This window comes from Pezoporus occidentalis, unplaced genomic scaffold (genome assembly GCF_034315485.1).
Source record: "Pezoporus occidentalis ecotype Australia unplaced genomic scaffold, CSIRO_AGI_Poc_V1 ctg129, whole genome shotgun sequence".
Lineage (NCBI taxonomy): Eukaryota > Metazoa > Chordata > Aves > Psittaciformes > Psittacidae > Pezoporus > Pezoporus occidentalis.
The window spans coordinates 4,973,832-4,992,094 of NW_026913092.1; the positions used below are offsets into that span (position 1 = coordinate 4,973,832).

General features: G+C 34.7%; 1 protein-coding gene across 1 annotated transcript in view; it reads right to left on the reverse strand.

Annotated features, from left to right (window-relative positions):
- CFAP47 (cilia and flagella associated protein 47) overlaps positions 1–18,263 on the reverse strand; it is a gene marked incomplete at its 5' end in the record, with an annotated part of 281,148 nt that overhangs the window by 165,197 nt on the left and 97,688 nt on the right. Inside the window, 6 exons of the mRNA XM_062608026.1 lie at positions 1,895–1,971; positions 7,801–7,887; positions 8,989–9,077; positions 9,972–10,122; positions 15,995–16,107; positions 16,615–16,749. Coding sequence (XP_062464010.1) covers positions 1,895–1,971; positions 7,801–7,887; positions 8,989–9,077; positions 9,972–10,122; positions 15,995–16,107; positions 16,615–16,749 — 652 coding nt within the window. The remainder of the gene's footprint in view (positions 1–1,894; positions 1,972–7,800; positions 7,888–8,988; positions 9,078–9,971; positions 10,123–15,994; positions 16,108–16,614; positions 16,750–18,263) is intronic.

Sequence of the window (18,263 nt, forward strand, 5' to 3'; positions counted from 1 at the left end):
AGGCACATTTGTAATTGGCAATCAGCATCTTCAGTTACACTTGTGCAGACGTGTTGCAGTATTGCATGCTGTATTATTTAAATACTTGATTTTGCTAACTACTCATGTTCTTATTCTGTGCTATGAAACAAGACCTAGGAAAATTGTTAGCACCATCAAAAGCTCTATATGACTATTGGTAAATGACTACTGCCAGAAAGAAGAGTACAGTTTACTACTATTTAAACAAACAGTTTTGCTATCAGTAGCAGTAACAATGTTATGTTATAGTCTGAAATCCTCTAGTATAGATAAAAATACTGGCAAGCTTGCTTTCTTTGCATTGTTTTCACAAATTGAGAAAGTGCTTTCTTCATAGACATTAAGAATCTTGGGGTTGAATTTGGCAAAGTCTGACTACTTTCTCACTATGTGTTTTTCATCTGCTAAGCATATTTTGATAATATGGATTACCTTAGAACCAGACATTGATTCAAGCTTGGCTTGCAGACTTTAGAATAGATGTACAAGTGAAAGCAACAGAAATGGGTGAACACTATGTAAAAAAAAAGTATGACAAACTCTAAATAGAACTGATTCACCCCTCAAAACCACCAAGAACCAAGCTGAAGAAAGGTGTAGCCACCACCCATCTTTTCTCTGCATAGTCCATTTTTTTTCCAAACAATAAAAATACAAATTTCCCAATATTCATGCTTTAACCAACAGTTAAATTTGATATTAATTTGATGTTTCTAAAGCCTACATAAACAATGACACACACACAAATACCAAGAGGACAGAAGTCCCATTTTCCATCAAATAGGGTAAGGTAGACCTAACAGCAACTAATTTTTTACTACCGAAGGCACTAATTCTCAAACTTGTCTCCGTTCAAGGTTTTCTCATTCAAAGTATGTAAAACTGTGGAGTAGACTGAATTAGTCTTGTGAGAGCCCTCTCTCCTCACTTTTCTTCTGGATTTTGTGAAACTAAAACAATTGCCCAAAAAGCAACATTTAATAAGTAGGGGGATTTGGGGGAGGTCTGGCTGGGTTTGGGTTTTTCTGGTTTGGTTTGGGGTTTTTTTTGTTTGTTTTGTTGTTTTTGGTTTGGGGTTCTTTTAATTATTTTTCCATTTTCTTCCTTTTTATTATGGCTGCTCAAAAATAAAAAAAAATATAAAAAATTCCTATAGTTTAAATAATACATGTTCTCTCAGGTCAGGGTTTACAACACATAAAGAAGACTCTTATTTAGGTTTTGCTTGCCATGGTATTGAGAGAATAAAGGGGAATTATTCTTAAAGCAGGAATGCGCTTCTACAAGAAATGAAAGCATAATTTCATTTCCAAAGACCTGAGACGCCATAAAAAATGTCTGTAGTCTCAATCTGATTAAAGCCATAAAAACATTTGTAATCTACTCACAAACTGGTACAATAGTTGTACCCCACTTTATTACTTGGGGTACATACATTTTATTTTTATGAACTGCATATTAGCTGGCTTTTAATCACATCTCAGAATACAATTTGAGCTAATCAATGTATATAGAAGGGCTAAATTATTTGGACTACAAATCTGCTTTCCATATTACCTCACAAACTAATATTTTCTAAGGGGACAAAATCAATTTCATAAGGCTATCCTAAAAATTTGCAACAGTCTCAGAAAATGCTGTAGCTCTACATTTGTATGTTTTAACAGAACTGTGGACTGGTATTTCATAGGAAATAAGGCAAAGAAATGCCTGATCCCTAGAACAACCTTAGAAATCATTTAACTAAATTAAAGAAGATAAGTTCTCTATAAATAATAATTACTGAACATACTTTATATGTCAAAATCTTGTCTAGGTAGACAATCTAATTTCTACCATACTGACACAAGAGGTATTGTATACAGGTACTTACAGCAATTTAAGTTGATCTCTTCATTTGGATCTTCAGGCAGTGCACCATTTTTAAAATGTAATATGTTATTTTTAGAGCTAAAAGGAAAAAAAAAATGAAAGCAATATTCTAAAGCTGGATATTTCTATTATTAAGAGCTAGGTTTGTTCTCCTTTCTATGAATAAATACTTGAAAAGCAAATATTTCCAGGAAAAAAAATCCACATTGTGGAATCATCTACCTACCAATAGTATTGAATAGTACCTCTTCCACTTAAGTTACTAGTCTTATTTACAGCAGAACCAGAACATGCTCCCTTCACTTAACCAGTATAATATCTCTGCAATATTCATATAAGCAAAATTCCATGTTAAAAAAAGTACAATTATATTCTGACAGTCAAAATTACTCCTTTTCAATAACACCTTTGCAGACCTCCGTTCCAGTTCTTTTCTATCATTTCAATGTCTTATGAAGATAGGAAAGAACTGTTCCCTGGTACATCATGAAGTGGCAAGGCCCTGCGTTCTTCTGATGCTCTCAGTTGTCTTCCATTCAGTCTTTCCAGTTTAAAAAAAAAAAAAACTATAGAAATAAATCTAAATATCTGCAAATCAAATTCAGTTCAGATACATTGTGCTCATGCCAGGACTTATATTTTCAGACCTGTGGACATGTCTTGAGACTGCAGCTTCTTACAATATGAGAAACTAAACTCCTCTGAAGAGCTCCACTGATTTCAACAGAAGTCTGTGTTTCTGTGGGGGCAACATTACCAACTCTAAAAAAAGGTTCAGGCCTTAACTGCTTTAATTTTGTGAAATACAGCAAGTGTTTAAATGTTATCTCATTTCATTTTTTCCAGTTAACACATTAATGCTTTTAATTCTGTTGGTTTTATTTATTGTTCAGTGCAGCAGCAGATTTCTGACCTCAGAGGGACTAGTATTTCACCATGTAAATTTGAATTTTTTTCCTGTGGGGGATATATTTTTTTAAATATAACATAGTGTGATAGCAGGGAATTATTCCTCTTTCACTTACAAATAAAGAGAATGTAGACTGTGGATCTTGGCTGGAAATGCACAAGAGGTTCACTGCTTTATAAAGTCCTATATTTAACCCTTCCTAGACAGTAAAGTCAATAGAGCTTTAAGAAAATATATTTTTATCATTAATATTTCATTTATATGTATTAAATGCAGAGACTTCAGGTACTGCATAGAATATTAATAATTATGAAGATTAAATTTTATAATCTGCAAATCAAACATTTGAAAAATTTATATATAGTAGGATATATCATTAGCTTTGAAAGATGTCTCCAAATTTCTATTTGGAATGTAAAACAGCGATGTTTTGATTTTTGTCCTACTATACCTCAACAGTAAAAAAATCCCTAATTAATTTAGAAAACTTTACCGCTAAATACAACTTTTGAATTAAATTCCTATTCTTCAAGACACACTATTTCATTTCAAATCACACGTATATTGATAAATTCTCTAAGGTACTTAAAAAAACTCACTGTGAAGCAGGGTTTCAAATATATACTACATACAAGTATACACTGGACAATCCAGTGTATTGATTTGTCAGCCTTCTCCCTCCTATTCATGAGTGCTTATAACTCACAAGGGATAGATAATTAATCTATATTTTTTTGTAAATATATAACAAAGCTTCCTGCATGTTTTCCCTATTGATTTCTAAATAGCAATCTAATTTTGAAAATGCAGTCTTGAAAATAAGATGTAAGATCATATTTATTATTTGCTTGTTTGTTTATTTAGATTTATTTTTAAATTAGACAGCTACATTGTAATACAGAAAGAACACATCACAACACATCTTACTATAAAACTGGGGAGACTTTATATCAGCTAGCTTAACCAAGACCCAGGACAGCAATATGTTTAAGAAATTTAATAGGAAATACACTTCTTTTGTTATTTAAGGTAAGACAGGCCATTTTTTTACAAATGAAATCAGTAAGGCTAAGTAAAACACGGATTTTACACTAATGTTAATAAAACTCAATGCAGAATGTGCAAGATCCACATTTAAACCATCAGAAACATCCCACTGGAATCCCACAATTCTGTATAACAAGTATTCCTGAACTACAACAAATCAATAGTATAAAAATTATTTAAGGTTTTTTGAGCCATGTTTTTTTCTTAGAAGAAACAGAGCTCAATTATTTAAGAAAAAGCACAAGATGGTGGAATATTTGAATATTTCATGGCTAAAAATAGGGGGCTGCTGTTACCATTATCTCTGCCTGGTGTAAACAATTTCTCTTACTTATAGTGCTGATCCAAACAGATGGAATGTGGCATCTTTAGAGTAGAAATTAATTACTTAAAAAAGTTCTTGCCTAAAATATTCCTTAGATTTTCTCTTTTTCTCAAGAATTATTATATGAGGGGAAAAAAACCAAAACCACATTTGAGACTCACTTTTTTACACATACTTTACAATATTTCTAGTCACAGAATAAACATAATTTTCCATGATTTTCTGTACAATCACTAATTTTTCTCTTGGCTCAGAGTATCTGAGGAATTTATACCAAACAATAAGGCATTAGGGATGTAAAATCCCATGTCAATATGTAGTTCATGGTCTTTCTAGGAAGCATCAAATCTCATAAGAGAAGCTCTTCAAGCAAGTTCTAAAAATGTCTACTAAATTCTCCTCTTCACTTAGTCACTTTTGTTCACATACAAGGTTCATTTGTACAAGGTCATAGCCCTGAAAAGAGGGGACTGAAAAACCCAGGAACAACAAAGCCCCTTCCACTGTGCCTATTTTACATGGAAAATAGAGTAATTATCTATGTTTACTAACAGTGTAGTTAATCATTCACAATGAACTTAATGCAATCAAGGATTTGTCTGAGAAAACAGTGAAGGGGATGTATCTTAACCTAAACACCTTAACTCTGTTAATTACAGATTTGCTTTTCAAGTGTATTTGAAAAGAACAGGTACACTTCAGAAAACAACTTACAACAGAATATTTGCTTATTTTCATCCACTCAAAGCAAATTGTGCTCCTTACCATCTTATTTCCTTGATGCGACTTTATATGGTTTTCTATCCTTCACAAATATTTCCTACCATTTTTAACAAGAGTTAAGACGGTGCACTTACATTTATGGAAAGAGAGTTTTGTTTAATTTACAAGCACAGAGCTCAAATCTGCTGAAAACTATACTGTGTAATGTATATAAAAAAAATACTGCGAGTTTCAGATCTAGACTCAGGTTTAATATTATCTACACATAAAAGTCATTCTCCCATAGCAGTAAAATTTGATGAACCAGCTTATAGCAAATAATTATTACATACAGCATTTGATAGCTATTGGGTCTCTCTTAAAATAAACAGTTAATCTTGCTAGGCTAATTAAAAAACACAGCCTTAAATAAATGGACTTGTAAAATTCTCAGAATATGTTACCCTGGGGATTCATTTTAATACCTATACTTAAAGGCTATTTTTCAGAAAGGAAAATGATCTCTGAGGTATGCAAGTACAACTATGTATTCTGTACTTACAAATGAGTATTTCACGTAAAGATATAAACATACAAATTTTATATAAAACATCATATATTTTAATGCTTTATCTTTGAACCAGAATACCAAGTCATGACTGCGAAATCAGAGACTACAGCAGGTGGATTTGGCAGGTTAATAAATGGTTAGAACGATGGTGCCACAGTCATGGGCTTGGTTATTTAGAACATGGAACTCGATTTGGGAAGCTAGGTCTACTGGAGGAGCTGGTCTGACAGAGGGGAAGAGCTGCTTTTATAGGAGACTTGCCAGGCTGGTCAATAAACATAGATACTCTGTTTAACATAACTCTTTCCTTGACACATGAAACCGCTTAGAACAAAAGTATAAGAACAATAGTCAGAAAAATTAAAAGTATTTGGAAAGCTAGGGTATTATCTCTGTTAAAAAAAAATAAGATACATACAATATTCTGCAAAGCTAGCTTTGAAATTTATTAATTTTTCCTTTTTTTGGTATAAAGCTTTCCTTGATGTAAAAATATTTATCCACATTCACAGCTTTTTTTTGCAAATCAGTCTCTGCAATCATAAGCCATTTTTATGACTCATGAACACTGTAATGCATACTCTAAACGGCTTGGTTGTGGTCTTAGAATAGGATTATTAGTGAATCATTAGCATGCCTTTACACTTGTTAGTCCTGCAGAAGGAAATCTATGAAGGAATGTTAGCTATTAAATGTAACCTTGAACTTTACTGTCATTCAATACTTTTTTAATGGACATAATTCAAAATACCAACATGCTTGAAAACTGCTTATAGATAGTTTTACATCAGAATTCCTGGGCCATGTGGTGTGCACTTCTGAACCTGGTTCTCCTCCCACAGAGAGAGACCATACTGGTACACAGATGTAGACCAAGGGTAATAACTGAAGCGCCAAGGGCTTGGAAAAGCATAGAAAAGTTCATACCTTGAAAAAACCCAGGCACTTTTATCACAGTATACTTAAAAGAAAAACTGTCAGCTGGATGAAAGAAAAAAATCTATCCTTCTCACCAAACATCATTCAGTTCCCCATGTTCAAAAAGGTCTTGCCTGCAACAACTGAATGACACCCTGCCTCAGACATGGGTCACTGTTAGGTGTTTTTTTGGCTTATACAGCACTGTGTCCCAGTAAGGATATAGTCCATATGGGCCCTAGCTTCAGATTGGTATGCCTTTCCAGTCACAGTAGGATCAGCCCATGCCACAGTGACTGAACAACTGGTCTCCTTTTCGGTGTGAATAACACCATTTTGGGCACCTGTGATACTGCCAGAGGGGAAAGGTGGTAGGTAAAAGGACTGCCTGCCAGGTAAAGCTTGTTACAGTGTTTAAAGCAGTGCATCTAACACATCTGGAGGACACAGAAGGAACTGTGAGACTAAGAACCCCACATGGACCTGCAGAGATTAAGTTCAAAGCATGCAAAGGAGATCAATCATGTAGACACAAAAAAAAGGGCTTAGAATTAATATTTTCAGTCTATGACTGAAAAAATTGAGCTATTAAACTGTCAATTATTAAAATAACAGTGCAATACCTAACACCCATCAAGTTCCAAACACTGTTTTAGATATTTATGGTTGCTCTTTCTCTATGCTGGGCCGCTTCTAGAGAGTGACACAAATTTTATTTCTTAAACCTTTTTGATTCTCTTTTTTCTCCTTTAAATTTGACTATCAGAGATTCTGATTTACATCTCACCTCTTTAAAGCCTGCCAAGATTTCTGCTTGTTCACCTAAGCTTACTGGTATTTATCTCACTGTCTAACAACTGAAGACTGAACTACCTTCTTTCAGACGTTAAGTCAAGCATGGATTTTTCTCTATATGCCTCCTTGATTCTCATTCCAGTTGCTCTCTCTTTTTCATTCTTTGGCACTTTATTATCTGTACCACACTTAGTTTGAACTCTCCTTCTCCTTCCACATTTCATATGTTAGAAAATCTCTCCATGGTCAGCTAGCAGTAATGTCTAGACATAAAATTATTTTAACATATCAATATATCTGCAGTAATAACCTCTTACCCTATTCTTGCATCTCCAGGAGACTACTGAACCTGTAACATCTTACACTTCAGCACAATTAGAATTCTATACACTGCATATTTATAATTAAAAACTTGACCTTACTCTTGCACCTTCAAATATCTCTACCTTCTTCATGCCAAGAATCGGAACTAATCCTGTTGCACTGAACTGGAACTAGTTCTCAGTTTCAGTCACCTAAGTCACCACAGTTGCCCCTATCCCAATATCTTTATCTTTTCTCTACAGTTATCTGTAATGTGTTATTAAAATGTTATACAATTCATTATATTATAATTAGCAATTGACATTTAGAGCTTACCTGAAAATTTGCTCTTGCTTTGCTTGCTTCACTTGATATACCTCCTCTGGCTGCATTAAGTAACTTGTGGATTCCAGCAAAGTGACCCTGGGGTATGGTTAGTACACATTTTTTAACTTGCAGAATGAAGACAACATTAAGTTTATTCTTTTAAATGAAGGCTTGGTAAATAAGCTTATTATTTTCAATTAGAGATACATTAAAAGTACTGAAAAAAAAAATTAACAGCTTTTTAAAAAAAAACAGAATTTATTAATGTTTTAATTCTTCCTTATTTAATAACTTAGAACATTTTGCACAATTTAGGCCAAGAGACTTAATCCATGTCATAGAACTGATTTGAGACAACCTTTTTGACCACCTCAAGAACTTAAAAAAAAAAGACAGATGCTAAATAAACTCATAAGATTCACACATACAAGGCTTATGCCAGAGCACATGACTGGAGCAGGGAAAACAATCCTGTCACAGGTGTCTGTATCAAACCCACTCCATAGGGGCAGAAGAAATTTAATTTGCAGCTTACGCAACACATATGTTACTCAGATCAGTAAAATAAGCTAAAAATATTACTGGAAATGGCTCTTGTAAATAAATCAATTACATGAACCAATCCTTAACTCTATAGACCAAAGAAAAAAATATGGAGTCAGATCACATACACAGGGGCACAGCTCTCTATCTCTTTTATATTAAGTGAAGCAATACTTATAACTCTGCAGTTGTTACATCTATGACGAATATAAATGAAAAATTAGATTAACTGATAGTGCTATAAGCCCCAAGGCAAAACCATGTTTTTTACTTTCGCATGCTTAATAATTTAAAACAGCAGGATAAAGCAGATTGGGGAAAAATAACCAACTATTAATTAACATGGTTTGTTTCTCTTTGGAATTCTGCTGGACTTCAGCCAAACACAAAAATACAAGCAAAGTTCATGAACTCCATTTGATTAAAGCTCTAGCTTTATTGCTTACACTGAGATGAATTTCAATTAAGGCTTATTTATCTTTTTTTGTTCAGGACAATAGCTTCCACTTCATAGTGCTTGTAACAATTTTGGTAATATAAATCCCTATAATTTAACCTTAAGGTTTTGCATTTTTAAGAAGAAGAAGAAAATTATGGAAAAGAGTTGATAAAACAGAATGATCATTAAAGATCTGAATTTACAGCATCATCTACCTGAATATGCCATCAGTACTGAAGGGGTTGGTAACATTTAGGGTAACTTTCTTCAGCTCATAACATGGGGATTTGCATTTCAATATATCCTAAAAGAGAATAAAAAATTTTATCAATATGAAAAAGTTACAAACCTACATTCATGAATAATACATACACAGGAAAACATTACAAAGAATAGAACCATGTGTTTGACTACAGGGGACTACAAAATTAACACAATTTAAGTGCTAGGCTTTGTTGCCAGCAAAGAACAGTTGAAGCCTATTTCTTCTTAAACATGCATTAAACTTCACCACATTTTAAATACTCTTCCAAATGATAGCACAAGGCCCAGAACTGAGATATCATCCTTTTTCTTTCTTATCATTACATTCTGTTTTTTTCTCTTGCCCCAATCCTTCTTTCTAACATCAGTGTCTTTTGCTATGGGATAAAGTCATGTGAAAAAAAAAAGAAATCAAAAAGAGAGAGATAATTGTATAAACACCATCTAAGTTCAGAAGAGGATCTGTCCACACCTTCTCAGGAAATGTTTGATAACAAATGCTGGAACACATGCCTATCTCTGCTCTTACTATTTCTGGGATACATCTTAAATCTACAGAATGCCTAAAGTCACAAATAAACCTAGCAACATCTAACAAAATTTTGCTGACCATCTACATCTGACAGCAGAAATAACTAGGTTGAAGCATATCACCACCTTCACAATGGAATTTCCACAAGCATTCATATTCCAAAAGGGTGCGGATCTATTTTCAGAGCAATCGGAACAAAATTTTAAAATTTATTCAGGATCTAAGTGTGATTTATATCCTTAGGAATCTTAGATATTCCTCTAGGCTTTTCTACGCATGTACATAGGCTAATATTGGAAACCTGAAAATTCATAGGTTTCAGCTTGGTTCACTTTTGTTTGGTATAAGGTACATAAGAGCAATATTTTTGTGGCAGTGTTAAGCATACACACATAAACTTACAGCAGGCTCAATATGGTTGACTTCAGACTTTAGAGAGAATGTCAGCGTGGCACCATCTATTCCACCCACATTCTTCGAGACCAGTAGCAACATTGCTTCAGCAGGGTGTAGAAAGCGACTAGTGAATTCCACATTTATAGCTGCTTGTCTCCTACCAAAATAATGACAATAATAATAGTTTAAATAGTTTGCACCACATTTTGACTCAGAAATTACTCAGAAATATCAATTCAGAAGCACTTTTTTGACTCTTTGTAAGAGAAAGGGGCTAGAAAATAAGTGATTTATTTCTTCTGGAAACAATCTCCTACCTAAAAAGACCTGAAAACATTCTAGTAAAAGAACTATATAGATAGAAAAAGAAAAATTTTGAGTCCTTATTGCTTTTTATGACCTCAACATGTAGCTTAATTTTTCTTCCCACATGCACCAGCACAGGAAGTTCTCTTTCCTTATAGTATTACCCTAAGTTAACAACTGATTTATTTACTTTATTCTCCTGCTTGAACAGATTTTTGTAAGTTAAACAGCCAGGTATCCTGTTACAGAATCATAGAATAGTTAGGTTGGAAAGGACCTTAAGATCATCTAGTTCCAACCCCCCTGCCATGGGCAGGGAAAATCAGGGAAAAAATCCTCAAAAAGGATATAGCAGAACTGAGAAAAGCTCACCCAACTGCAGAAAGGATGACTGTAGGCAACAGAATTAATCCAGTATGATTTCTAGGCTCAACCTGTAGGATAAAGGAGTATGATACTGGGCAAAGGTCTTCCTAAGGCCAAACGTCTCAGGATGTCAGTTCTGAGAATCAGTTATGGAGTTCCAATGCTGGAAGTTCTTACAGCATTCATGTTCCTCTTGCAGAGGCCCGAGACATCAATTTTGACAGTGAAGAGTTACTAAGCCCCCCAGAGTCTGAGGCTACTAAGTCACCCTGCCATTCAAAACATCCTGGAAAATGCATCCTGGGACTGCAGGCTCCCAGACAAGTATAGTGCCTGAGACATCCACTTTGAAAACCACTTTAAGGATCAAGTTTTAAGGAGTCTGCTCTTGTCACAAGTATGAGAATGACAGGGAAATGGAGTGTATGGAGCATTCTGCCTGATCTTTGCCCTCTGGCTTATGCAACAGCAGAGAAATCTGGTTTGAACTGTCAACTGTTGCCTTCTGTGGCAAAGCCAACACCAGGGAAAACACAAAGTTGCTTAGTTGTTTGTTTTTTTTTTTCATCTGTGCTGTAGACAATGTAAAGTGAGAAAAATTTGGCTCATGGAATTGTTCTATAATCTTGCTCATTCTCATATTATTATAACTAGCTACATCCACACCCACTTCATCTGATACACTGTAGGTGCCAAAGATTCTTAATTTCTTTATCAGCTCAGCATGTGCCACCTTTCAAAAACACAAGCAACCAAATTCTATTTGTTGTTCTCCAGTGTAGGAAAAAAAAAAAAATAAAAAATTAAAAGGTGTTAGGAGGGATCAGAAATCACTAGATAAGACAATCCAAAGTAGTTCTACATTGCAGGCTACTATGTGCAACCCAACCATCCTTCCATTGCTTCTGATAACTAGTGCTTGGCAGAAGCATTTTTCTGAGAAAGCACCCCATATTATCTGAGGCATAAGGCTGGATTAAATTACTTTCTGAGGTCATTTTCTGCACTATTTTAAATGTCCTGTGATTTGCAAAACCCCAACAGTTAAAGAATTTGTCATTCAGATACAGGCTTTTTCCCCTCTAGAGAAAATCTTTTTTGCTAGTTCCAGGTTGAATTTGTACAACTCAGCTTCAAGCTCTTGTTCTTATAAAAAGTTTTGCTCTATATTGTTTGCAGTTAAACAGGTCCCTTTCCCAGAAAGGCACTTTTAAATACTGATCAAGTAATTTTCCTCACTTCTCTTGTTAAGATACCCAGACTGAGTAACTTATATGCATGTCTACACATAAGACAGCTTAGACACCTTTGTGCTATTACTGTTGTGAACTGCAAGTTGATAACATAGTGCAGTGTCCTGCAGAGTGGGAATCTCAGGTGAAAGATTAATTACATCATATGCAAGGTATGACACTCAGCTACACTGAGAATGCTCTGATGCATCCCGAAAGCCAGAGCAGAATGACAGTATAGTCTCTGGAAGATTTTCCTGATGTTCAGCTGCTTAGGATTAAAGCCAGTTTCATCTTGACCAATTGATATAAAATATTCATTCTTGACAGATATGGAGCATAGGTGGCAAGGTTTTGGTAGCAGGTGGCTGTAGAGGCAGCCTCTGTGAGAAGAGATGGGGAGCTGTCCTGTGCAGGACACAAATGGTTCTGGCTGGTGCCATAATGGATCCAGATGAGCCCATCAGCCAAGCTGGTAGCATCTCTGTGAAAGCGTATTTAAGGGCAAAAACATCAGAAGGGCAGAGGAGTGAGGAAAAACAGTAAGAAACAGCAGTGGGAGCATCAAGGTCAGAAAAGTAGAGGGAGAGTGCTCCAGCTGCCAGAGCAGATAATTCCCTGTAACGTGGAGAGGACTACACTGGAGCAGACATCCATGCTGCAATCCATGGAGGGCCCCATGCCAGAGCAGTTAAACATTTCCTGAAGTAACTGTGATCCATGGATACTCATGCTAGAGCAAATTTTTTCCTGAAACGCTACAGCCCATGGCAGGACTCACAGAGCAGGAGAAAAGCATGAGGAGGAACGAGAAGCAGAGAGGAACTGTTACAAAGTGACTGAAGCCATTTGCTCATCCTTATACCCTGTGCCATTCAGGATGGCAAGGGGAGAAGGTAAAGGACTCAGGAATGAAAGAGTGAAGTCCAGTTTGGGCGAAAAGGGTGGGGAATACATGAGGTGATGTCTTAATTTTTATCTTTGTTTCCTACTACAAAAGTCCATTTTAATTGAAATTTAAAACAATTTCACCTAAGTCAAGCCTGGTTTTCCCGTGATGGTCACTGGTAAGCAGTGTCCCCAACTTTCTCAACTCAAAAACCTTTTCAGCATTTTTTTATCTCCCATTCTGTGGAGGAGACAGAGTAAGAGAGTGTCTAGATAAGCATCTGGTAGCTGCCACATTTAACCCACCACAGCCATTTATGAACTTCTCCAGCTAGTATTGGACCACGGAATGCATTGTCATGCTTCTTTGAAAATACAGATAGAAATATACTACATATTTCTATCACTTTGTTACTGTTACTTTAAAATATTTTATGCTGCACACTGCTTCCTGATATATTTAAGTAACCCCTCTTCATTACCCTTTGCCTTTCTTCTCAATTTTTTCCCTGATCTGTTTAGCTTATCAGTTTCTTGCAATTCATATCTCCCAGAAAGTAAATGCAGCTTTTTCAGAATGGGCCTTCATCTGCAGAATCGTCCAGGCCAAACATGCTCACACAGCAGGTCCAACAGGATTACTCAGTCACACTTACTCCTCATTAGTGATTACAATGACCCACAGTCATCTCAAATCCAATTATAGTTACTTCTAAATATAGGAATTTGGCAGATAATTACAGGCACATCTCTATGCATAACGTCTTTCTAAAAGTCTTCCAGCTCTCCAATCAGAAGACTGACAAGTTTCAGTTTCTTTAGCCTCCCTAACAAGACTATAGTTCTTTTCAGCTGTAATTGCCTGAACACTCATGAGTAAAGGTTCTCTGAACTGCTAATATTTGCCTTGACCTTTTACCCTGACACTTTGGTAAAGCAAGCCTTACAAATTGACTGAAGCTCTACAGCAGGCCTTCAGTAGGCAATAGCTGCTATTTTTAACTGCTTTGTCTTTATTAGTTTATCTAAAGGACCTGTCATTTCAGAGATAAAAAGGCTGGCTAGAATCAAGCTAGCTTGCAGTGAAGGACAAACTAGTGGTGAAGGCATATCCATATTTAAACGTAATATTCATAAATTCATAAGGAACAGTTTCAATTCAGGGGAATAAGAATGTAGGGTTACCTACCTTATATGTTTTCTGAACCATTACAGATACTCAGAAATTTTCAACATATACCTCCAGCTTTCAATGTAGAAATGTTCTCTGATACAGCAAGTAGGTTTTCCTACATTTTAGCGATTTTTAATACATTAATTAATCTGCCTTCAATCCCATATTTATGGATTATTTACTTCAAAAACTAGAACAAAGAACTTTAATGTGAAGGGCTTATTTCTAGCTATCTTATTCCTAAACAGATCATAGTCATTATCATAAAAAAAAAAAACAACTCTGATAGGCTTCACTAATACACTCACATCAAATGTCTTACTGAATATACTGAAAATTCTCCCTTGCTTTTTATTTAGGCCACAGATATTTTTTTTTCAAGAAGTCTGTTACAAGCCTACCTGCTATCTCTGAGTTTCTCTGAAAGCATTCTTTCCAAAGAAAGCAGAACATTCTCTCCTACAAATCCTCTACCATTTTGCACTAATAGCAATAAGCCTACACATAATCAGTTACAGCTGTGTTAGTTCATTACTCACATTACTATCATTTCCAAACCCACCTGTGAGATTATGAAATAATATAAAACACCTACAAGACTCCCACCCCCACACTGGAATTCTCAAACACATCCATCAGAATATTAAGAAAGCTATTAGAGTACAAAGAACCTATTTTTCGTTTAGTGACCAAGACTACAAGTAAGGTTATTTGATGATCTTAAAGGTCTCTTCCAACCTAGCTGACTCTGTGACTCTGATTATGATAAACTCTGCATAAGTCACCAGCAGATGACTGGCATTTCCACAAGCTTTTATTTCTATTGCACTTTTTCACATGTTTGTTGCTATATATAATGCCAAGTAGGTCAGTGACAATGTTTTTCACATTTACTTGTGTCTTGGTTTATCGGGGTGTTTTTAAAGGTGAAGTGAAAAACAACAACGGTTGCTTACAACCTTTCAGAGAAACATGATATTTACAAGGATTACATTTTTATGTTAATTTTCATTTGAAGTATTTGCAGCAAAACTGGAAATCAAATCAATATAACATTACTTGTTTTCCCTTTTGCATGTCATTTGAAATATTAATCATCCTTAAAGTGCACTATATTTATGTTGTGTATTCTGGAATTTGACAATATATATTTGATTTTTTTCTTCTTCACAGGATATTTTCATACAAATGTTGACATGTGTTTTCCTTTCCTAGACAATCTCTAATCCATTTTATCTGCAAAGGAGTACCTTAAATAGACTTGCAGCCTAAACTTAAAAACTCTTAACTGACAGACAGAGTAACTGCTAATCTTGTCCTCTCTGGTTAAACGGGGATTACTGAACTTCCTGTATGCAGTCATAAAGACATAAAGCACAAAGAAAGAGAAAAGCATAATTAGTGAACAAAAAGAAAAAGATGGCAATATACCATGAGTATTTATGATACCAAAAATGTTAACAACCTAGTGTTTTGCCAAAATTAAATCTCTCCAAAATTGCTTTCAGAAATGCAAGAGTTTCCAACTCTGTGGGGAGAAAGGATGGAGGCAAAAAGCAGCAGTCTAACAAGATTATAAAACCTATGTCATGGGCTCTTAAATTCCTAGCCATTAACAAAAAAAAACTGAAATCTTAGAAGAAAGAAGTTTTACCTGCTCATGCTTCCATAATGCATTAATGTAAAAAACTGTGAATCAAGTTCAGAGCAGATAACTCAGCTTTAATTGGGCAACAAAAGAATAGCTGATTCAAACTGAAAATTAAAGCTCTCAATACACATTGCAATAAAAATATGTTTTGGACACAGATTACTCCTCTAATGATCTGAAAGTTTGTATTCTGCTCTTAAAGCCATCTATTGAGCTAAAATGCAAATGTCCCACTGAAAAAATACTCTGGACTTGTTCTGGGTTTAGGAAAAAAAGCCTGATCTTTATATCGACTAATTTTGCCATTTGTCGTTGAACACATTTCTAGTGTTCCACCAGTATTAAATTAGTAGTTTATATTTCCATAATGCTAGACTTGTTAATGACAAAAATAGCCCAAAACATTACTTACTTAGGGGCAATGGTGACAGTGTTCCCTTTAGGTAATGAGAAATCATTGGCATCTCTTCCAACAAGAATAGCGTTGTACACCAAAGTTTTACGGCTTGGGTTTTTCAGACGCACCTATCACAACAACAACATCAGCCTATTTTTACTCAATTTTTCAAGTATAAAAGGTGTATTCTGCAGCTAAGTTCCAAAATACAGACTAAGGATTTCACAAAATAAGAAAGTACTTCAAATATTTAGGTAGATAATTTTTCTTCTAAAGAAGCATGGGCTTCCCACAGACTATCCAACCGCAGTATTTCTGGGTACTCTTTTTGCAGTATACACTACCCTCCTATGCCTGTTAATCTTTATTCCTCTCTGTCTTTTACCTCAGATTTGTTAGATTTGTAGATTTTTATTGTGTTTACAAGCAAAGGTAAAAAACAGCAACAGAATTCAGTATCCCAAGCCTGAGGAGGTTAAAAAAGAAGATGCTTACTTCCATCTTCTACATTTAGTAGTCAAATGACACGAAATCCATTGATTCATTGTTGCAGTATATACATAATATAAACACAGATATACATACAATGCTTTGGCCTTGTACTGCTACAAATCTAAATTCAGTGGTATTAGTACCTGTTTAATAACTGTTGCATGGAGAGCACCTGTAAATTCTATAGTGTTCTTGGGTAAGTAGTGAGGGAGACTTTCATATAGGTAGACACATAGAATAAGCATCATGACTGGGTTTGGATCACAGATGTCACTGGCCTAATATTGGAAAGAAAAAAGGAAAAATAACCAGACATACTGTTTAAATTTTACCTGTACAGTTTAGAGATATGAAGGTGAAACCCAAAAAGTTATGGTAATTCTTATTACACAAATATTTTCCATCTAACTTTTAATAACTGAATTAGGCACATAGCTAAGATGAATATGAATCTTGGCAGTGCACAAAAAAGCTAATTCTTGAAGACCACTGATATGCTCTGGTAATAAACCTAGGATAAAAATTAAAACCACATTTTTTTCCCCACAGTTCAGCAGAAACAGAGGTTCCTTTTACAAAAATGAAGCATAATGAAAAAGCAAGTAAAATTCAGTGACTGGAAAAACATTTGTATTTATTATCTTTGAAAAAAAAAAACAACACCACTTTTAAAATCTTTTGGTTTACTCTGCAAAATACCATCCCAAGTACATCTTTGTATATTTTTGCAACTGTTTATGAAGACATTATCACTATCCAACTAACAATTATATAGTTATTTTTATTGACATAACAAATTGCTTTACAAAAGTTACCAAGTATTACTGCATCTTAAATATTTGCTTTACAGAAACAAATATAAATGGCAACTGTGAAACTTGTCAAACCCTTATTACTCAGCAATTCTGGTAAGTCATTGAAAAGAGAGAGGTAGAAACTTTTCCATCAAATACATGACCTTTTCAGAAAGCTAATCAAACAGTAAAGGAACTTAATGATGTGAGTGGTTTCCCAAAAATACAGACAGGAAAGATCTAGCTACAGATTTAAATAAACAAGATGCTGTACTTCCTAAATCAAAAATTAAAGTAAGTTTTTAAAACTTATAGATTAGCAACTTTATAATATATAATAAAGAGTATTATAATGAAGTTGTTTATAATATACTAAATAAAATTTACAACTGCAGTTAATTTCTCTCCTGAATTAAATATGAAGTCATACTGAAAAATACACACACTTGGGAGCAGATTTAAGCAGCAAACCACTTCATTAAACTGCCACATGTCATCCCATTAAAAGGTGCTTTTTTTCATTGAAGACATTTTATTTGGATCCCTTACATAACTAAGAGTCATTCACTACAGCAGTATTTTGAAAAAGACCCTCCTTTGCCTAATGCCTAGAAAGTGATTACCATTCTAAATCCCCTCACCTTACATGGAAATTTTTGTCTAGCTCTCAAGCAAAAAAAACCACCCAGATCTATTGGGTTGTTGCTGATTGTCACTGTCACCCTCTCTAAGCAGCTTGGATGAGTTGTACATAACTACAGGCAATCTCATACCACCACTCTAGAATAAAGCTTCCTTCTGAATGGTTTCATCATATCATGATTTTGCAACTACAAACCATTCAAAGAGCAGATTGAGGACATTTTTTTTAATTGCATATATATAAAGTCAATGTCTTTCAGATCTCCAGGGTCATTTAAGACAGCAAGAAAATAGGTATGAGATGCTTTTAAATCCCAAGACTTTCTCTTATGAAAAGTAGCTTATTACTTGTTTCT